Here is a 23,054-nt window from a genome sequence, read left to right as displayed (position 1 = left end):
GGCTAAATCTACCAAAACATAAACAATAGTTATAGAGTCACTGACAGAAAGAGTTAAGTACCCAAATAGAGTGGTGACAAGTTCATGTGACTGTATTTCAGTGGGTCGATTGGTAACAGAGTTGACGGCTTGGTGCAGCAGTACCAGGTCGGTCGGTCACATTTGTGAATTATGTTGCACCCTTACAAATCTTGTTACATGTTGCTAAACTAATCTCAAAAAGACTTTGTGGGTCTTTTCTAGACTAATTTTGCTCCAAAGAGGAAAAGTGTGAAAAAGGAATTCACTTTGCTTTGAGTTTTGTTCATATTGCCCCTAAAGCAACTCGCACACGATCCTAAGAGCAATTTCAGTTCATCTATATACAACATCAGAACGACTGGATGTCTTTCCTCTGTTTTTTGGGAGGTTTCATCACAACATGACAGTCCTCCATTGGTGCCCTCTGGGTTGAGAAATGTTTTGCTGAAATTTCTTCTTGCATCACTGTGTTATCTGGTTGCTCCACATGCAAACGAGTGGAAAGTTCTGAACCCTCATGAAAACAAACAATCCAGCCCCTTTCAATTTTCATAAAGACTGTAAAAGTAACGTCACTACTTGTGTGTTTCGTGTGTGTTTGCTCCTTGCAAGTCAAATCACTCACATACCTGCCATTGGTTTGCAAACCTCAGAGAAATCAAACGTTTTTCTTCTAGGTGCTTAGCCCTACATTTGGTCAGTGAGTTGAATGTCAACAGTAAGGATGCTGGCTTATCTTCACATCTGGTTTGATTAAAACTTGGATTTCAATAAGGCAGTAGAACAACTCCACTTGAGACAAACGTTTAGCAGTCTCTCTAAACTAATCAAATCAGTTTAAATTAAAGAGGAAAGATGGTTGTTGTGATCATAAGGATTGCAGAAATCTTACAAATACACAGAAAAGTCAGAGATGTTGTACCTTGGATTCCCTCTTCTTCCGGCTAACGACCGGTCTCTGCAGGAAAACGATCTGCTTGGTGGACAGACTCCCGTCACTGAAAGATGTAGACAAGAAGAAAGAAAAGAGAGATGGAAGGAAATGTTAGAAACAATCAGTGCTGTTCTTCAAATGCATTCTGACTGATTTACAGATTTTAAATCGTAAATCAGCATGTTTTGTCGGACTGTAATTTATTGTTGTTTTGTTCTTAAAAATGTTTTTTTAAGCCTCCGAGATGAATGTAGTCCACTGATAACACACGTTGGCCATCTATCAACATAGTCAATTGGCTGCTCATGCTTCACCCTTTTATCTGACACATTAAAGACAAAATGCTCAGATTTGTAGCTCAACCTCTTCACCACTGTCATCCATCAGTGTCACTTCCACCCTTTATTGTACTTCATGTTTTAATGGACGAAAGTGGAGAGAGCAACTTCTGAGCATCTTCTTCTCTTTGTTGTTTCCCCAAAATGTAATCCTCCACCCTCTTTTCCTGTCACAGTCCTGCATTCTGAGAGGGATAATCTTCACAAGTACTCCTGCTGACAGATTAATCATGGCAGAAAATGCAGATTTTATTATTGAGTGGGCTTTCTTCATCTCTCACGCTCATCCTCGCCCTTCTGCTGGATCGTCCCTGTCAGGTTTAGTCCTTTTGTTTGCCAAATTTGTGCTCTAAAAGTAACTGCCAGCTGAAGGTTAAACCTTTGCCTTCAAAGTTATTCTAATTTGTGACAGCATCATTGTTTATTATTTTGGCATGTGCTACTATGCTTATCTCTTTTTGTCACACTTGTGTTTTATATGAACAAAATGCTTTCAATAGCAAACAAAGATAGCCTGACTTCATATTAAATTCATCTTCCAAAAACTAATTTTGTTTTGTAAGGACAATAAGGATGTTTTCACCCGTGATAGTACAGTAGACTCAGTTCGATTTAGGACTAAAATTGCTCATTTTCTTTTTAAATTGTTAGCTGCAGCAATTCACTTTCACACTACACCGTGTCAAATAAACCAAAAACTTTGAAGAACCTATTCACCCTGTCGATGGTCCTGCACCAAGAAGAAATGACATGAAAACATCTGCAGAAGACACTGAGCGCATCTTCCTTCTTTCCAAAATGTAAAAAAAAAAAAATAATAGAGCAGCGTCAGATTACACAGGTTGTAGGATTTTTCCTACAATTTTTCATTTGTGCCATTTCTCTCATTTATTTTGGTTGTATTTAACTAGAATGCCCTGGGCCGTAGTCCACGACCAGCTTTTGGAGCGGTCTCTGATCCACTTGCATTCACATAAGCATTCAGACCGCACTAGAGTTCACTTCAACCGAACCAAGACCTGGGTTTTCAGGCACAAAACAGAGTTTGATTGTGCATTCACACCTCACAAAACAAATTGGACTTTCTAGGCAAAAGGGAACAGGCTGGTGTAAATGGGTTATCCAATCCAACCTTACCTGATTTGCAGCTGTAAAAAAGCGTCAAGCTTTTGGTTTAACAGGAGTTAAGTTTTTACATCACTGTGTAGAGATTTTCATCCACTCTTCCTTGCAGAATTGTTAAATTCATTGCAGGGTTTTGTGCATTTATATTTCTTTTAATAACTTGCCACAGCACTTCATTGAGATTCAAGTCCAAACTCCAAAACCTTTTACTTTTTTATCCATTCAGAGGTGAATTTGCTGAAATACTTTAGAATGTTTTCCTGCTTCATAAGCTACAGATTATAAACTGATGTGTGAACATTCCCTTTTATCATTTTCTGGTAGAGAGAACATTTCTAGTTCATTTATACAACAAATCGTTTTTTGCCAAATGTGTTGCAGAAAAAAAAGTTAGATTTTTGTTTTCTCTTTGGTCACCAGAAGTTTGTGCTTTGGGATTCTCTGTTTAGTCTCCTTCTTGTTGAATCTCGACCTCTGACCTTAGTAGAAATAATTAAAACCTATTTGTAGACCTTTGGATGTTGCTATGGCATTGTTGTTAACCATTGTAAATGAGTGGTTAATGAGCTTTTGGAGGAATTCTGGTCGACTTGTAATCTGCTGGAACGGTTTGTCACTGCTTTACGTTTTATCAGCTTGTGGATAATGTGTCACAGAGCCTTGGAGATGAATTTGTAGCTCTTCTCAGTTCATAATCTCTAGATGTTTGGGGATCTTTTAGCCTGTCTCATGTTTCCTGACAGTTTCTATTTGTCCCTTTGTAGATTATTTTTGCAAATTTGTCTCAAACCTCCCCACAGCCTTATTTATGTATGCACCAAAAATGTAAAAGCTGAAAAAAACCTATAAGGAGGCTTATACTTTTTCATGGTAATGTACCAAGTGAGGGGAAATATTGGATCATTTCTAAAACCAAGATGGCTGCTGATCATCGCACTGTATGAAAGATGGCAGGTTTTACGATTGCTGCAGATCCCTTCAAAACCTGCGACAAATCTTCCCTCTCTCAACATGAAATGGACTCACAGAGGGCTCACTATCTAAACCATCCAAAGCCCTTTTTCCATTACCTCCTTCCTTCCACCGTTTATCCATAAACTATTTTCTGGGCTGTCAAGGATGCTGGATGACTTTGCGGTGAATCAAAGCTGATAACTAACGGGCAAAAAGCCCCCAGGCCATTAAACTAGAAAGGAGTGAGATGTCTTAAGAAATTACAGGCCCTCACTGAACCTACTCTTGGCTGCCAGCGTCAGCTGCTCTGCTACATCTTCATGTTGTGCAGAACAGAGGCAGCCTGAGGCTGTTTTTGTGTTGTAAATGTAACTGTTGATAGCTTAATTTGTTACAGACGAAAGAACATAACAAACCCAATAAAAAAATAAAAATAAAGCACTTGAAGCAAACTTCCTGTTCAGAAGATATTTCACCCATTAAGGTAAAAAAAAAACATTTTTATTCCAGTTTATGGGGAAGGGTTGCACAGTGATAAGGTAAATTACATTTTTTCAACAAAACAGACGAGGATGAGGCATAACTGATGGACTGGTAACCTGTCCAGGATGTACTGTGCCTCTCATCCAATGACTGCTGGAGATTGGCAACAATGGATGGATAAATGAAGGTACAGATGTAGCTTGAAGCTCCTCTGTGAAGTCTCTTGATTGTTGGTTAGGAAGGAGGAGATTAGTAGTTTGGGGTTTCTGTGACAGCAGACAAAAGACTTGACAAATTCAAGAGTGTTCAAAAGAGAACCTGAGGTAAAAACAGTGTAGGGGTTGAGGAAAAACAGACAAATATAGTGGATATGTTAACTTTGGTTTATGAGCAGCGCCACACCTCAGTCATGCCTCTAATTACCCAGCAGTCTACTTCTACCCAGTTCATCTGGTTATCACTCCATCATGTTCCTTCGACTCCACCACAATTTACCCTCAACTGGACATCCTCTCATCTCATGACCTCCCCCTCGTCATTTTCATCCACTTCACGATGTACCGAGTTGGTTGGGAAAAGCCCATTACCTAAACACTGCACTTCCACACTGAGTTTCCTCTTCTGATTGTAAAGCATAAGGTTATAAATAGGGACGAAGAGCATGGATGCTGAGGGTGGATCTACTTTTTACATCTATGTAGAGAAAACAATGAGAAAGAAGTGAGAGAAAGACGAGTGGGGAATAATGATTATGTAACCAGATGAGGACTCAGAGGAATAAAGGGATGAAAAGAAGGAGAAACGTAAAAAAGGTCTGAAAAAAGTGAGTTTTGAATGTAGGTGATGATGAAGATGAAGTTTTAAGAAACTGAGCAGGGAGGATGAGACGAGGTAAGAGCTTGTCAGGTGAATCAAGTTGCAGGTATGACTTGGCTTTGATCCCAAACCTTAGATAACGCTTTGTCATTAAAATATTACCTTTGTGTCAACTTTCTTATTCTTTGTTGTTTTCTGGTCCTTTGCAATGCAGAGAAATTCACATTAACTTTAGTTAATGGTTCCAAAATGTAATTACCATCTACATTAATTGAGTATGGTGAACATGAACGCCTGCTACAAGAATTAATGTTGTGTGGAGAAGCCGCTGAGCTCCACTTTTGCATTAATTTCAGCCACCGCTGAGATCACTGACACTCATCCGACCCCCTCCAGATGAAGTGCAGCCCTGGAAGCCTCTAAGACAACAAGCTGCACGCACATTTACTTGTTAAAAATGAAGAAGTCGCTTCAAAAACAAGTGTAATGACTGCTGCTAATCTGAAAGCGATCATCAAGCATTACTTCAGCGTGCAGAATACTTTCTTTTAGGCGCTGAGAGAAACGAGCTCCATCTTGTTCTGTATCTAGGCCGAGTGTGATTAATTAACCGTGTTGTGCTTTTGTGTTGAGGCGTTTTCAGAAAGATGAGACAAGGGGTTGTTGGGGGAAAATAAAAACAAAAGATGAAAATAAAGAGGCAATTAATCAGTTGTGCTCTAAAAGAGCAGTGAACATGAGGAGCTGAGCAGAAGGTTGGGCAAATAATCCGTCACAGCGCTGATGGAAACACTGCCTGTCACAAAGCTTAACTACTTCGTTATGGCTAACAGTTCTGATTGCGCATAGACAAAATACAGTAACAATAATTGGAGAAACAGCTACTTTTTGTCAGGACCTGTGTAAAAATGATGTCTCGTAAAATCATAGTATAAAAAGGGGTCACATTTGAAAAGTTAAAGCCAATGTCTGTCTTTAATGTGAAGACCACATGAAACCATTATTTTGGGTAGTTTCAAAATAACTTTTAGAGATATTTTTTCACTTATTTTAGTCAACTGCCTTACTGTTTGCTTGGGATGATCCATGTTGTGTCGACACATTCCAGATGACTTAAGATCAGTATAAAATTTTAATTTTAGGCACAAAGACATGATGTGTTCACATTTCTTTAGTTAAATCTGTGAGAAACAGTTTGACAGTTGACAGAAAATGTGGATTTACGCTCCAACAAGATGAATCTCAAAGGGTTATTTGCTGAAAACTAAAGGATGAAGTGCCTTTTTGTTCCTTACTCTTTATTTAAGAGACGGCTTTCAGCGACCATTAATTTGTTGCAGATTGGTTTCACGGAGCTTCCACATTTACTCATTAATACGATGACATTAACCTTGTCTGACAACCACAGGTAAAATCTGCCTTTCAAAGGAAACAAATGTCTCAGGGTTGAAAGTTTAGAGCAGGTTTGACTTCTGAGCTGTTTCTGCAGCAGTTAAAGTGTAAACTTTTTTGAGCTGTTCTAGTAAATTTTCATTAAAAATCAGCTAAGATGGTTTGAGTATCACTTTTCAAGTGTTTTCTCAGATTCTCGACTAAATTTATGCTTCCAGGCTTTGATCTAAGCTGTTCCCTTTCCAGCCTGGTTGTATGTTTATGGTTGCTTTCCTCCTCGAAGGCAAACCTCCGGGCTAGTCTCAAGTTTTATGCAATCTCTTTCCTTCTAGTACTCCTCTGCAGCTCGATTCGTCTTACCATCTCTGATTAATGCTCTCTTTGCGCAGCCTGTCACTTTAAGTGGATGGCCATGTGGTGGCAGGTTAACAGATGTGCATGCGCTTATTTTCAGATGATGCTCCTTAAAATGTCCAATGCTTGATATATTATTTTAGAACCTAACCCTGATTTAAACTTCTGCACAACGTTATCTCTGACACGTCTGCTGCATTCCTCGGTCTCCATGATGCTGTAAGTTAACTGACGTTTTCCACCCCTGCATGCCACACCACATTTTTCAGTTTTTTATTTTTTAAAAATGCTGGATACCATGCACTATGGTTCTTCCACTTAACAATTATTTAAACTGGTCTGCATGAACTCCATGCAGAATAAACTGGGGAATGTCAAGTGGAAGATGACATTGTCTACAACATAAAATCCTAATAAAGTACATTCAAGTTTATGGCAGTGATGTGATTAAATGTGGAAAAGGTTAAGGGTTATAAATGCCTTTGAAAAGCATCGTCTGTTATTATTATTATGCTTTTGGGTCAAACTGTGCTAAAACAATAAAACCAATTTCATCTTCAGTAACTATAACGGAAGCTTCATGTGTTGCTGCCTACTTGTCTCATAAATTAAGAAAATGAGGAAATATCTCTTTTAGAATAATTGTCTAATTGTAAAAAAGAGTTTTGCCTTACTTTCTAGTTAATTATTTCTAAATGATATCCAACGTTTTTGATAGCAAATGTTTGTTCAAGGCTTGAGTCAATTTATGTGCAATTTAACACTTTTCGTATTGTACTGTATTTATTATTGATTGTACAGCTTCACTGTAACTCTATTCTGTTGCATGATTATTCTCTGTTTTTATAACTTTAAACTACATGTGTACTTTATGCTTGTTCTTTGTACCCTGCAGCGTCTTCGGAGCATATCAGACTGCTTCATTAAATCATCGCCATTCTGAGTCAAGGTGAGGCTTTACTGTGCGTCTGACGACAAGCGAGGCCTTTTGACCATAAGCGGATGTACACTCATATAGCAGCTGGGAGTGATGAGTCAGCGCAGGCTTTGCAGAGGAACCGTTACAGTTCTGCGAACAGATTTTCCACTGAACAGAGCCGCTGCTTGTCAACAGACGTGCACAGGCAGCTGCAGCAGCTGCACAGCCCAGACTGACACACAGTCAGGTTGACTTCTCTGAAAGGCTGTCAGATTCATCTGAAGACTTGACTTGTGCATATATTATATGTCTCGTTTTTCACTGAAAAACTGCCAGTTGGTTTTAAAAATAGCTTCACATGAAGTAGAAAGCCCAGTTTTCATCTTTCCTTTTGTTCTTGCAGTTCCCCTTTAGCACTGGGGACTGAGCTAATTGTTGTTGCGGGTGGAAATTGATGTTTTATGTAGATTTACTTTATGTGGACAGTATAAATATAATTGACCAGGAAGCTGTGAAGTTGTGAAGCTGAGCAGAAAGAGAGGGGAAAAACTGTACTGATTTCATTTTCTAGCAGGAATTGGCAATTTCCCACAGTGCCAAAAATACTAAAACCGGCTTTAGTGATTTAGTGCTAATCAAGAACAGAGGCATCATTGTGCTTGATTAGCAACCAAATTTTTCAACCATGTTAAGATTACTGTGTAATCTTGCATTCCTTGTTCTTGTGCATGGTTTTATACTACTAACATGTTTGAAATAAATAAACTAGTCTGCATTAACTCTGTACAGAATAAACTGGGTAATGTCAAGTGGAAGATGAAATTCATGCTATGCAGGAATTCACTGTTTTGTCCTGAATTATTCAAGTCAGTTACCTTTTCAACTATGCTATTATTTATGTAGCGTCTGGTGCTTTAAAAAAAAAACTAAGCAAAACAACAGCATAACAACAACAAATACATGTTAAGTGAGCATACATCTAAAGTACTGAGCTTTTTGTGATGGTGAAATCTGTCCAAGCAGCATCAAGTATCCTTTCCTAAGCGCTCCTGCACTTCTCAGGGTTGTCAACAGATGTCAGTAGAGGTCAAAAATCACTTGAAAATAGTGTCATTACCTGTTAGTCTTGATTACAGGAGTCGGCAGCACGCAGGTGAGTCTCCATCCATATGTGGCCAGTGACTGAAGTAGAGGAACGTAATCAGTTTTCACCTGCAAACCCTGTGGAGAAGAAAAAAAAAAACAAAAAACGTCTGTTACAACCTGCAATCAAAAACACACACCCTAAAACGGGAGCATAATCATCAGAGTTTGTCTCTCAAAACTCAAACCACACGACACAATGTGTTGCAAGTGTGCACATTATCCTATTCTTACTGTGATTTCAGAGCTACGAGAAACATAAGTGTGACATGCAATCAAACTCTGTCAGCAGTGCCTGGAAAAACATAGTTCCTCTCAGATATGACGGCTTTAATACACTGAATGTGTGCTGTCTGTTTTCAAAGTAACGCACACAGAAGCGAAAAAACCCTGCGACATAAATCAACCACCGCAGAAACTCCCTGGCTGCCACGAGTCAACATGGAAACCATCTTTATTCATGACAAGCGTTTTGTCAGTGCACCGAGTCCTTCAATAAACAGACTGCGTGTGTGTGAGAGCTCACAATGTGCGAAACATTTTAATAGTGTTGAGGTTAAATGAGCCATGCCTTCATAGCCTCATAAATGCCACAGATTTAAATCAAACATTTTTAATGGTTATTTTGACTTCTGACTGAAGAGAAATCCCCCAGTAGATGAACTTCTAGAGTACACAAACTCAATCAGTTTAGAGCGGAAGTGTGTGTGTGGTTTGCCGTCGTGCCATGCCGAAAATGAGAAACCACAACGCGTGTCACTCGGCTAGCTGGCACACAAAAGGACACATCAGTAAGCACAAACAAACTTTATTCTGATTAATTTTGACATGGCGAATGATGCAAAATAGCTTTCATTTTAACGACTAAAAGGGAAACCAAACCAATTTTACCAATGCATAATTAAAGCAAAAGGAGTTCTCCAGTGAGTCAACGAGGCAGCCTAACGTAAGCATCGTTCACCACAGCAGTCTATTCATAGCGTGCAAAGAGGTAAAAGACTTAAGTAAAAGAGAGCAACTGTCACACCTACAAGATTACTGGTCTACTAAGAGTAGAAATTGTTGTCATTCAAAGTTGCACCTGTCAAAGTTTCCCATGAATGTACTTGTTCACTTTACTTCACCAGTCTTACAAAAGCAGCCACCACAGATTTCTAAGAGCACCTGGTAACCAAAATGTCAGGCTAGTAGTTTAGTGATAGACCTGTGAGGTTTGGAGGTTATTTAAAGTCCAACAATGTATAACTGTGTCCCCTAGAAACAGTAGAGCAGCATTCAGAGGCTAAAGCTTTTCAGGTTATGATGTTCCAGACCTATTGTTTAAATTCACTCTGACATGCTCACCAGCATAAAGAGCCATGTTTAAAGTTATACATGAATGGTTTGAATAAGATGCCTAATTTAAAGCTAGAAAGAATGTGTCTAATATTTATTGTTGAACGTATATATGAAAACATATATCAGTTGCATTCCTTCTCAGACATTGGGATTTCTGAGATCCAAAGTCGTAAAAATCCAACAGAGTACCTGCCAAAAATGTAATTCTGACTTGGAGAGCTGAAGGTTCACAAGGGTTTAATATCTGATATGGCTGCTACGCACTTAAAGGTTCATTTTCTGATTGTTTGACTCACTTTCTTTTTCATATTTGGCATCTACTGTCAACATCCAACTTTTGTTTTTATCTTATCTTGGATATCAGATATGATTCAGAAAATGTTGCATCTGAACTAAAAAAATTTTAATCACTCAAATTTGATTTGTAGTTTAGACATGAATCAGAAATGCATCTATTCACAGATGTTATAGTTTGAATTAGCAGTATAAACTAATTTCATGTTTTTGCAGCATGATACATAATGATATAAATTTGGGGGAAATACAATATTCAGCACTTTTGATTCTCCAAGACCTCATCTGTGACCAAGCTTGACATGCCTGGTCTGATGAGGAACTAATTTTTAGTTGTATTTGTGATAACAACTAAAACATCAGGGATACTCATCACCAGTCTTCGATTTATGCTTCATATGTAGTTCAATGAATAGAGGACACAATTAGCAACAGACAAGTTCCAATATCTCAGCCGAAATGGCCTGTGTTTAGACATCTAATGGATTTCTAAAACCAATCCAAGACAAGAGAAATTTTCACTTTAAAAAATATATAAACAACATAATTTAACCAAAATGTCTCTGAACGACTTAGACATCGTTTAGATGCTCACTGGGAAGGAAGCAAACGAGTCTTTTACAGAGAAAAGAAGCAGATTATTTATATTCTGTAGAGGTAATTGCTCGAAGAAGTAAACACTTAAAGAAGATATGTGAGTGAGGGAAGTGAGGAGACACATTAGCCTAATGAAAAGCTCCCATTACCAACAGCCACACTGGTTATGCTGGCAAAGAAACCACAGTCAACAACCACTTCTCTAGAGACCAGCACAGTGTTGCTGCTACAACACTTAATTTACATCAGCCTACAGTCAGCCAAAGCTTAAGTTCACAATCTCTGTGATCGGTTTCTAAACAAACAAGTCCACAAACGATCACGATTACGGTGTTAAAAAGTGTTAAGCTACTGGGAAAAAGTTTTAAAGCACCATCTGCTTCTCAACATGCTGGATTTTCATGATCGTTAATTTTTCTGAAGACCTTTCAAGATACTTCTTTGAACCTCTGGCTGCTTTTCCAGGGTCCAGCTAACAACTTTGGTAAGAAAGAAAAAAAAAAACCTATCTCACCTCTATGCATTCTTTTTAGTATTTAGTTTTTGACCTTCTTTTGAGACCAGTTAAACACCAATAGGTGCATTGGTTAAAAAGAGAAGGAAAATCGCACAAATACAGAACTTCCACCTACCTAAGGTTTCTAACTGGGAGCTGTAGGGCAGCATAATGGGTCTCTGCTTCAACGACAGCAAGGTGACCAATTCCAGTCAGGATACCACAAGAGGCGGTTTTTAGACAGAATTTTGTAAAAAAAAAAAAAAAAATTATAAAATATAAAATATCACTATGTCACGACAGTTTGGTATGAGACAGATACCAGATACCAGATCTGTGAAAAGACTGAGCAAGACTGCTGTCTCCAAGTGCTCCCATGCTTCAGTGGAACAGCCAATCAGAGCTGGGGGGTGGGTCTTAACGCTGTCAATCAGTGGCCTGTGTAAGGCTGTCAGGCTGGTTAGCATGGCCACTGATGACAGCAGATAAATGGTTTTCCTGTAATGGTGAGTTGTTGCTTGGTCATTAGCACATTTAGCAGCGAGTACATGAGCTTGATTGGCAGAGCTAAGACCCTCCTCCTGGCTCTGATTGGTTGTTTTTGGTCAAGAGTTGTGGATTCAGATGGTAATAGTAGCTCAGGGAGGAGGTGGATGAAATTGATCTTTTCACAGATTATGTGTCTCAGACATGGAGACAGCTTTAACAAATATGTATAAATCATATATTTTTTTGATAAAAGTTACATACTGCAGCTTTAAGCAGAAATACCAAAATGCGTGGCTGGTAAGAGCCAACAAAGCCAAGCAAAGCTAACATTAAATTATGTTCATTTAAACTAAAGTCAAATTAAATTAAGTTAAGATTAGATCTAGTAAGCTGAGATAACAGCATAACTTGTACCACAGGGTTTAACTTTGATGCAGCTGTTGCCACAGTGACGGGGTTTCTGATCCCAGGCCAGGTTTGAATCATTCTTCATAGTCTGCAAGTTCTACCCAGCCATCATGGATTTCTCTCCAGGTCAGAAATGAAAAACATGTTACATACTTGACAACCTACTTTTCCTCTAAAAGTACTAAGTACCAAGTTTATCAGTAAAGAGAAACAGAAATGCATCAACTTTCCTAATCATCTACTGCATTTTAAAAGTTCTTTGGTGAGAAGCAGCTTCTGAGAGCTCATAATCTTCTTTCTTTTGCTGTCAGACTGTGTGGCATCTTGGAGTATTTTATGCAACCAATTAAAGAAATGGGAACATGTAGAGATTTCTTATGCCAGTCTGATTAATGAGTCGGAGTTAAGTGGCTTAATCATGAGCATCCATCCATAAAAATGTTGAACAGAAGACAAGTAAGGTAGAGAAGAGGTGATATTGATCCAAACAACTATTGATCAGAAACGGTTAAAAAGACTGCAATGAAGTCTACCTGGAAATATGACTCCGGTTCTTACACGGCACTTTCTGCAGTTCACTGACATCAATTACTAAACATATGCTGGTCAATGTTCAGAGCTCATCATTTTCCCAAGCACTTAGGAGATTACACAACTTAATATTTTCCTTCCACATATTATTGACCAAACTGACACAACATGAACAAACAACTCAGAAAGTTGAAACAGACTCTAAGTTGCTAATCATTAGAAGACAAAATACTGCTATTTATCTGACTGCACTTCCTAAGGCTCTAAAGAAGCACATCAACATTTTCTGTGGTTTATATTGGACTCACTCCCAAAAACAAATCTGCTCTGAGAGTGCATTGAGAAATATTTTTTCTGTAATGGTTTTGGAGAAGGTGAGAGTTAATCAAAGTCCTGGAGTTTGGCTCCTTTGCTCTCCGCTGACTTATTATTCAGGGGCCACCTCGCTGCATCAGCACTTCAGCAACCAAACCGAGAGTCTGAAAAACAAAGTCATCACATTGTGGTCGATGATATCTGCAAGGCAATGGCTCAGAAAGAAGGCAGAATACCTGCAGCTTTACCATTTCAACTGAAGCTACTTTAAATCCTTCATGAAACTGTCTGCTGTGAAAACAACAGTTTCTAAAACCACAGCCCACCTTCTTACTGAACCGTATCTAAGTAGGAAAAAAGTTGAAGTTTTTCCTGTGAAAGAATTTTAAATAATACACAAAAAGATATGTGACACTAACATTTCCTCCCCTATATTCCCTTCATATTCACATATAAAGTGAAGCTATAAATTCAGCAAGATTTGGAAAAATAAACCTGGGAGAATTTTATTCTCCAAGGACACAGAGTCAAAGTATCGTTAAATATGCACTTTGTGATCATACACAACAAAACGTCTGGTGTTTTTCTTCCTTGCCTTCGCCCTCCACTGGAAGACAGTAAAAAAAAGACATAATACTGTTCACAGCCAGCTCTCTGTGTGTTTTTCAGATAGTTGGGGGTCAACAGGTTTGCAGACCTAAACAAAGTCTGCTGATAATGAAGCAAACTGCTTTAAAAAGGGGGCATTCAGATACTGATCCTGGCTACCTCGCTCACCATGCAGCGTTGTCACAGCAACAGAGGTGTCTACATCTACTTCTCAAAGGGCAGAAATAACCTTTCAAGACTCAGCAGCTCCACTTTGTGCTCTCAAATGCATCATTGATTGGCTACAATGATGCTGAGATTTAAAAAAAAAAAATCACCTTAAAGCTACTCTGGAATGGTTTTGGGGGGCCAATTTCACCTAAAAGTGATCAAAAGTGAAATTTTTTCAGAATGATCATATAGACAGAAATGAAGAAATGAACTATCAATTCACAGCAGACTGACTGATGTGAAAGAAGATAGATATGCTGGAAAGCATCTTAGCAATAGTTATACCTTCAAAGGCAACTGGGCAGCCAACATCACTTTGCATCAAAACAACGTCTCAAACCAAGATCGGTTTTTCTGATTAGCACTTTTTACAAGCTTCAAGATGAGAGTTTCAGTTGTGTGAAGACAGATCATTAAGGAGCCAGTTCAATACTGGAAGCAGGTGACTGAAAGGTGGTGACTTTCCAACGTGAACAATCTCTTTTATCCAAAGACTGACGGGAATTGAAATGAAAATCCAAGGATGTACAACAGACGACCACAAAACCAAACATTTACGCCAGTAAAAATGTTTTAGTCATTATTGCTTCTATCCGGTATTTTTTTTCTACCTAATCCCTCAGGGGACCTTCCACAAGCTTAAAACTGGATTACTCCAACAATAATAAATCTTAGAGTGCATCCAGACTTTAGCTTTTACAAGCCATTATCATGCATCTGAGTCAGGACAAATGGTGTAACAGGATATCACATGATGGGGTAGTTAAGCAAGCTGAGCATCAGCTGGTGGAGTTTTCGCAGTTCATTATGTGTGTCAGTAAAAGCTTTTATTGTGCACTTTACAAGGAAGAACTATAATACAAGCATTTCATGTAAGATAAAATGAAAATAAAAATTTAATTTCCCTCCTGGACTATTATTGCTCAAAAGACCGTCTCTTCTCTGCGAGACAATAGAACCATTTATGTCAAAAAGCATAATGGTTCATTCTTGAGGCTGCAATCTCAGTAACTGCAAAAAAAAATAAAAATAAAAATAAATATAGATCCATTGCCCAAGTTCAAACATTTACTCCTAATTCCCAACTTATTTTAAACATGCCTAACATGGACAGAAACAAAAACATTACCTGCTATGAATTAATAACTTTTTTAATCAAACCATTAAGCTTGTTTTGTTAAGTTATGCTTCAGTTAGAGCATTTTTTAAACACATTTAAATAATAAGACTAACTTGACTACGATAATTTGAAATATATGTATGAAAATGCCTTGAAATGACATATATTATAAGATGGTATTGATTAAAATGACAAGAAAGTCTTTTTAAGGCTGCTTATCTATTAGACTAAAGCCCCAGAATTATGATTAACCTGGAGGTACAAGCATAGTGGAAAATAAAGTTCATTATTACAACTGAAACCATTTTATAAAAACATCAGTTATAACTGATCACCATCTTTCTTTTACTTGTATTTTATTGCTAGCTTTGTGTTGTTGAATGTTGAGGAGTGCCATCTTTATTTTCTTTTGCATTTTAAAATTTTTCATTGTCTTTTATGTTTCATGTAACCAAAACGCCCCGGCAAAGAAAAGGTACTGCAACATTTGTTCATACCAAACATTTGCCCCAAATAAACTAATAAACTAGAATTTAACTTGGGACTATTTTAAACTATCAAAACCTGAAAAGATGCAGCATTATCTGCAGAAAACCCTTCGTATCCTCGCTTGCTTAAAAGCTAGAGAAAGTACTGAAAGAGGTTTCTTGCGCATAACAAGGCAAAAACTGACACAGACTCACAAACCTATAGGTGAGGTAGCAAAGTAAAGATAAATCTTCAGAGGAAACATATTACCCAATTTAAATGGAGCTTGAGTAAACTTTCAACAAAACTTTACTCAATGGGTTGAGCAAAGTCTGAAGTGCGTTGTGATTCGTCATGCTGCTAAAGAAAAGCAGGAATAAAAAGAATAAATAATTTTCTATTCATGCGTGTCTAAAAATGGTGATGGATTTATTAGCATACTTGGCTTCAATAACTTAATACAACCAGCAATATAATAAAAGACAAGTTGAATCAAGTTCTGCCCTTGAGAGATAAGGTCAATTTCACATTCAAAGTCGGCTTTTTATAAATAAATTCTGAGAAATGCTTTGCTGCGTCAGTCGACCTTTGGATCAGATTCCATTGTTCCTCTGGTTCATAAATGAGGCTTTTTGATTGTCACAGCACTTTTCAAATGAAACCAACTGTAAAATGCAAGAGCTGAAATGTCTCTTTGACAGAACTGACGATGCAGATGTTTAAAAAGGAAAGTAGTGTTTGCATAAAGAGCCACAGGCTGGCTAAAAATGTAGGTAAAATCTTTAAAAACCAATTCAGTTTGAAATCAAAGTTAATTCAACTTCAAAAGCATAAAGTTATCGATTCACTTAAGTAGGATGGATTGGTGTTTATTGTGTTTTCGAACACCCTGTGGAACATTTCTCCCCCCGTCCTACAGAAAGGATGTGATCTCTCACCGTCAGGAAGAGTGCAAATTGCTCTCCCTCTATGTAGGTCAGCTCTTCTCTCACCTCGCTCACAGAAAATAGAGATATGATGAACAGGCGACTCATCAGCTCTCTGCACAACATGTTCGAGCCTCAGCATTCATACACCCAACTCAAACAGAATCACACAGACAGGACATGATTTCATAGTCTGAATAATAGCAAAGGATTCACATTACGTGCAAAAACAAAACCTGTGAACCTCTATTGAACCCAATGGACTCTGTGGATTTTTTTTTTTTTTTGGGAACTCAATTTGCAGGAAACATAAAAACAACATGTTTGTGTTCATCTGAGGTGTCTTTGTCTAAGTCTTAATCACATTTCTTCAAAGATTCCTCTGCTGCCACACTGATGCTGTGATGTTGAACCCTAATCCCATTTTAGACATAATTTAGTTTGTCCCGTCTGTGAAAAGCTTCTCTTCAAAGCTGCTGGTGCAAGTGAATTCTTGGAATAAGTGACAACAATGCTGGAACTGTTAAGCTCCCTTCACTTGCTTTTACTTTGAACTGCCATTCCTTCAATTTTAACCTTGTCAACAATCATTTTCAGGGGTGTGCATCTCTCTGCAGGGATAGAAACAATCTCTCAAATCTCCCCGTGCAGATTTTCTATTTTGTCTTTAGGGTCGAGAGTTCAAAGTTCAATGCCTGAGCAAACCTGTGACTCTACCTAATGACATCCCTTTAAGCTGTAAGAAGAAGATTTTATTTACCGACCACCATTAGTTTCCCAAAGCAATGTCAACTCTATCTAATAATGACGTTAAGCCCTCAGAAAGGAAATGAAGCTGCACATGTTAAAAGTTCAAGTGATTGTAACGTAATGATTAGAGAATCACAGCACATATTGTCAGTACTGGTGCTCTTATGATCTCATGGCTTGAATAAATAACAGCACTGATTGCATGAGGAATGGAGCGGTATGTCTGATGGACCCGACCTCTACATCACCCAACAGCTTTGGTCGTCACTAGGTTGGAGTTAATCCTAGAGTTTGAGCCTAATATGGGGGAAAAGTCCTCAACATCCAAAGGTAGTCCACAGACCAGACACAGAAAAGTCACATCTCAGCCAAATTATTACATTATCCAATATCTGCTGGATTTAACTGCACCCTAAATTAATGGCGATCAGCTTATAATGTTGCACAGTTCTGGTTAACATAATAATTAGACTCCTTGGTGCAACTGTCCAAGCTGAAGTCATCAGTACCAGCCGATGTTTGGGAAAAAGACTGGCTGACTTTGTGCAACTTTTAGGACCACATTTCAGATAACATTCTGTTTTCTGTTCTTTTTATTCTGCTGTGAATATAGATAATAAAGCCTATAAATCGCTGTGAAGCATCACAGTGAATAGTCGAAGTCGACTCGATTTATCAACTTTAAAAAATCTGAAGTTGTCTCAGTTTTGGCAGCTGTGGAAATTCAATGTTGCCATAACTGGAAAGTGGAAAGTCTCCTATGTCTGGTTCAGCTCAAACTAGAAGACTGAGATATGACGCGTTCATGTCTTTGCAGTGACAGACGACCAAAGCACAGGCAGGAGGCAGGTGAAATGAAGTCGAGAACAGATGCTCTTTGAAAGGCAACTGACAGGAAATACAGATGGAAGAAAGTGAGGGGAATCAGGAACATGGCAGACAACGGAGCAACGATGAGGGACAATAGGAGGATCCATCAAGGAGGGAACTAAACTGGAAGCCTAAATTACTGGGATAATTATTACTGAAGCAAGGAGCAGGTGAGCATAAAATCTGAATGTGCTGCAGCTGTGGGGGGAGCATAAACAGCAGCAGAGACTCAGACGGTTTGTTTAGCTTTAAAAAATTAGAAAAAAGTTCATGATAATTACAAAAAGGAGGATTCTTGCAGTCAGAGATGGCTCACAATCTATTTGAGTTTTGTATAAGGCACAGGTGTTTTCTGAAAAGGTTAATAATTTCTTTACTATGATTAAATATTAAAGAAACATCCTGCTGAGCCTAATTAGAGTAGCGAGCATCCCAGTCACATATCTTCTTATATAACGCTAGAGAATGCGATATGGAACATTATTCGCATTTTATTCGTCAAGGTTTGCAGCTTTACAAATTGGCTATTCCGTGTCAAATGAAACTGAGCAGATTTTTGTTTGTTCAGTTCAAACCAGTTTCACTGAACCCAGTTAGCAAAATATGCTTGTAAACAAGATTCCATAGATGACTGTCTATCAGTGGTGAGAGCTAATGTGCTTCTCTGGGGATCAGGATGAAATCATCCTGTAAGAACAATCCCTGATATTGGCAGGGTCAGGTGCTTCGGTATTGATCTTTGAACAATTTTGTTCCTCATTTATGAGTTAACATTTTATGTTATAATGAGCTATCCCTATAGTGATGTCTCTATAAGTTCAGGCTGCTGCAGAACTTACTGACTGATTGGTGCCATCATCAACTTCAAGCATTCATCTGTTTTCATTCCCATAGAAAGTTCTGGTTGCCTTTGTGTTTAGCTGTGTTTGTTTCTAGGAGGGACCCGTTGCTGTCGACTTGCTTTGTTTGTCTTTCTACGCAATGAACACAACTAAGTTATTTCTATTCTGTTCTGTTCTTTGTTTCTCCTTAGAAAGTGTTCCTGTCCCAGTGTTTCTAGGATTTCCTGGCCTTACACACTAGATGTGTTTCCACTGACCATATAATTGGGTAATCTGATATTTTGAATATAAATTTGCTTAACCAAAATACTTCGAAAAAACTTGTTTCCTTGCTATAAAGTTTTGCCACTAGGAAGAAACGGGTATTTGGTTTTTATTGACATTGATTTATTTTTGCAAAACTGCAACTGGTCACACCGATCATGTGATCAATAAGCAGATGTTTCTACTGGTGGAGAAGACAACACTAAGAAGTAGGAGGTTAATGGCGCAGCATGATTTTTAACGACTTATCAAAAGAACAAATTCACATGTGATTTTAATTGCATTTCTCATTGTTTTGGACTGAATATTATTTAAATTAATTTGACTTAAATAATGGCTTAAGATGTGAATTTGTTTTATATGAACCTCCCTATGAAATTCTATTACACTGGAAAGCAACTTTACAAAAACACAAACATGCAATCTTTCTTTGACATCTGGAAGACATTTTTCTGCCATTTCTGTATCTGTTCAAGCATCCCTCACTATAGCAACGTTCGAAGAAGGAACAACATATGTGAAAACTGCTGAGTATTAAATTTCCGCTGATGATTTTTCTCTAAAGCCTAAATAGCAGCGAAAGCAACAGTGACAACAAAAATTCAGAAAAATGTGGTAGAATCCCTGCCAAGTCCTTTAACTAATGCCAAACCATTTGGCATTTCTCTTAAAAAGCAAAAAAGAAGAAAAAAAGCATAAAATGAAATGCAAAATGTTCCAGAAATGACATGCAATTTATCTACAATGCCATGACAACATGTTACACCATTACAGTAAACTGCCAGATGCAACCCTCCATAAATTACCGTTGATGATTCATCTCCAAATTTTGTGCTGTGAAAGAGGAACTCTAATAGGTTCAAGAAGCAGCGATGAACATAGACATCAGTGGGGCTCAATCCTTCAGACATGAACCCATCGGTCCTCATTAGTAATCCTGCAGCTGGAAGACTTTTCTTGAAATTTCCCAATTCTCAGCACATTCGCAGAGTTTTTTTTTCACCCTTTTTTTTCATTTTGTTAAATACTCTGACCATAGAAAGGAACATTTTCTTGGACCATAATTTGATATTTCAGAGGACAGCCTGTTTCTGAAAGTTTCTATCATCTTAAGACATCCGGATCCAGCTTGTGGTCCAACATGTATTCCCAATAATGGGCCCCGTACTGCATCTGACAAAACTCAAGTGGATAATGGTGCTTTTAAAAATGCTACGAGAAAAGCATGTTGAAAAGGAAGCTTCTGCGTATGTTAATAACATCAGACTCTCCATGCACATCAGATACACAAAGCAGAATATTGGTTCATGTTTTCACTACAAAAAAAACAAAAAAATCTAACACATGCTTGGATGTTTTGTGCCTTCAAAGACAGAAATATAACACGTTCCTGCTAATGCATTGAGGCTCTCTGGATAAATAAATCTCCCTGCAGCGGCTGATGGTGAGCAGACATATTCATTCCAACCCGGGCTGAAGTCTGAAGGCGAATACATTTTGTTTGGTCATTGCTGCTGTGAAGCTCAGTGATAAGAGAGAGAACATTAGTTTCAGGGAAGCTCCTGTTTTCCTGTATTGATTTTTCCCACAGGACACAAGAGATGAGGAGCCAGTCCTAATTGGAGTTTCTTAGCGGAGGTTCTTGAATAGTTATTCATTTTCTGACACTTCACCGTCTATATTCTACGATTTCTATTCAGGTCATTTATGCCAAGGAAGGAAAACATGTTTAGGATGATGCAGCTTCACATGATACTTTAAGGACAAAAAGGCGACACATTTCTGCAGTTTTTCCCACAGAAAATCTCTGGTAGCATCACCAAGGTTTATTCTATATAATTGCAAAAGCCGAAACTCAATTGTTTTGATTTGTTTAGGTTGGTTGCCAAACATCGTGATGTGTTTGTGTAAGACAACAATAAAATTGGAAAAATGATTAGTTGCAAAATATGAATCACTATAAAATCATCTTATTCTGGTGCAGTCTATCAAACAAAGAAAATACTCATCAATGGGGATCAGCACTCTCAAGACGCATATTTGTTATTAATTGCATTTTGTTAAATGTCGTCCAACACTGCTGTAATAATTATGTAAAGCTGCAGTTTGCAGCTTTGTAAATAAATGTGACAATTCTCCATGAAGTAAAGTTAAGCAGGATATTCTCTATAGAGTGTTGATGTCAACAACTAGATGCAACATCCAAAATCTACTATTAATACAGAGTTTGAAAACTCAAATGGAGAGAAAAATAAAAAGCAACTGGTGACTTTGAGCATTGTTTTGCAACTGACTTTTCTTCATCCATGGTATTTTCTCTTGCCATACTCCATTCATGTCTTATTGGCAATTATTGCTGCCATTAACTTTGTTTTCTCTCTGCCTTGTTTTCCATAAAAGCTTTGCCTCGACTAGGGATTCTGTGTTTAGTCGCTTATCTTTACAGGACATACTGATCCATTGCTAACCATGAACCTTGTGTGGTTTTTGTTTTTCTATGTTTGGGGAAAGTGGGTCTCTGTGCATTTGTGTTTAGCTTTGTTGTCTTCTTAATGGAGGCTCATGCCAAACCTTTGTTGTCATTTACTTTGCAAAGTCTGTTTTTTTTTCTTTGCTATACAACACAATTCCAGAAAAGTGCTTCTGAGTTTAGATGTCTCTTTTTCCTAGTTATAGGCAATGAGGTAGCTGTTGCTGCAAATAATGTTATGTACCCCCCGTGATTCTCAATTTCAGTGAAATTACTCCTAGTTGAGTGCTTCTGGGTTTAGCTGCTTGTCCTTGACTGACCTATTGCTTACAAACTTTGTGTACTTTCTTTGTTTAGCCTTCCCATAAAAGGTACGTTTTGTTTTTTAGTTTCCTTTATTTCCTGGACTGGATTATTGATGTATAGATTAACCTTGTGTGCTGTCTTTATTTCTCTTTCTCATATAAACTACTTCTGGCTCAGTGTGTCTGTATTTGACCATCTCTTTTCACTTAGCGATGCCATTGATAGACGCTGTGTATTAATCTTTTCAGCATAGAAACTACTCATGTCTGTTCCCAGCTTTCTTACGAACAAAGTTTTTGACACTTATTTCCAATTAATGTGAAATATCATGAGGCATTAGGTTCGTTTTTGTTGATCCAAAGGGAACAGCAGCAAAATGCTTTATTTAGCTTTGAACAAAACTTTTCAATTATTCTCTTTTGCTTCACTTTTCCTCTATTCATATAAATATTCAGACTTTATCTGCCACTGCATTTAAACATTTTCTCTAAAGTTGGTAAAGAGTAAAACTTATTGTAAACTCCTCCAAGTTTTTTCTGTTTTCGTTGTTTTTGTGTCAGACTTTTATTTTTTATTTTTTGGTTTAATGTTTCAACTTTCAAATTGATCCAAGAATATTCCAGTGAAATGCAGGAATTATTAAAGCACCTGTGGATCTGATGTGATTAACAACTCAGTCTTTTTCAAATGCTAATCCTATTATGATTTCTAACCAGTTTATGAATGAAACAATAATATTCTAATACGTTTGTGCAATCGCTGATAAACAGTCTCCGAGTGGGAAATGACAAACTCCCACTTAACGACAATATAAATGATTGAATGCGCTCTTCTTCGCTGAATTTCATACATTCAACCACCTGTGAGACTATTGGCTGCATGAAACTATAGAAGCATTCACGAGAAGAGATTATTTAACTAAAGACGGTGAGGGAGGAAAACCGACTGTAATTAATATCCTTTATTTTCTATCTTAATGATTACAGAAATGAAACAATAAGAAGCTGTGAGGATGCTTTGCATATCAATTTTAGGCAGTTACTGCAGATAATGGAAATGACGTGCAGCCCTGATCAGCCATTGTGAAAGAGCAAGTGTCAATCTGAATTGGCAGCTCGCTCGAGTGGAACGGCTTCTGATAAAGCCTCCAGGAGCGAGGAGCTGATTGGATCTTCGGGAACACTGGTGACGGTTTGGCATCACTCCTGGTTGGTGTTTCTGAGGAAACCTTGAAATCCATTTAACTGTAACAGTATTACCATTCAGCTCAGA

The 23,054-nt window shown here is 37.9% G+C and overlaps 1 protein-coding gene across 4 annotated transcripts in view; it reads right to left on the bottom strand.

The window, feature by feature from the left end:
• Nucleotides 1-23,054, bottom strand: part of rftn1b (raftlin, lipid raft linker 1b) — a 134,375-nt gene that overhangs the window by 6,722 nt on the left and 104,599 nt on the right. For all 4 annotated transcript variants that reach the window (XR_015765617.1, XM_088013939.1, XM_088013937.1 and 1 more), the window contains exons 8-9: nucleotides 8,454-8,557; nucleotides 944-1,019 (exon numbers count right to left, since the gene is read on the bottom strand). Coding sequence is in view for 3 of the 4 variants with exons in the window: in XM_088013939.1 (XP_087870065.1) it covers nucleotides 944-1,019; nucleotides 8,454-8,557 (180 nt within the window). In the remaining variant the exon portion in view is untranslated. The remainder of the gene's footprint in view (nucleotides 1-943; nucleotides 1,020-8,453; nucleotides 8,558-23,054) is intronic.

This window comes from Poecilia mexicana, unplaced genomic scaffold, assembly GCF_051168715.1.
Source record: "Poecilia mexicana isolate PSO_F unplaced genomic scaffold, ASM5116871v1 scaffold_16, whole genome shotgun sequence".
NCBI classification, from domain to species: Eukaryota; Metazoa; Chordata; class Actinopteri; order Cyprinodontiformes; family Poeciliidae; genus Poecilia; species Poecilia mexicana.
Note: the sequence above shows the minus strand (reverse complement) of the source record. Positions and strands in the feature narration are given on the sequence as shown.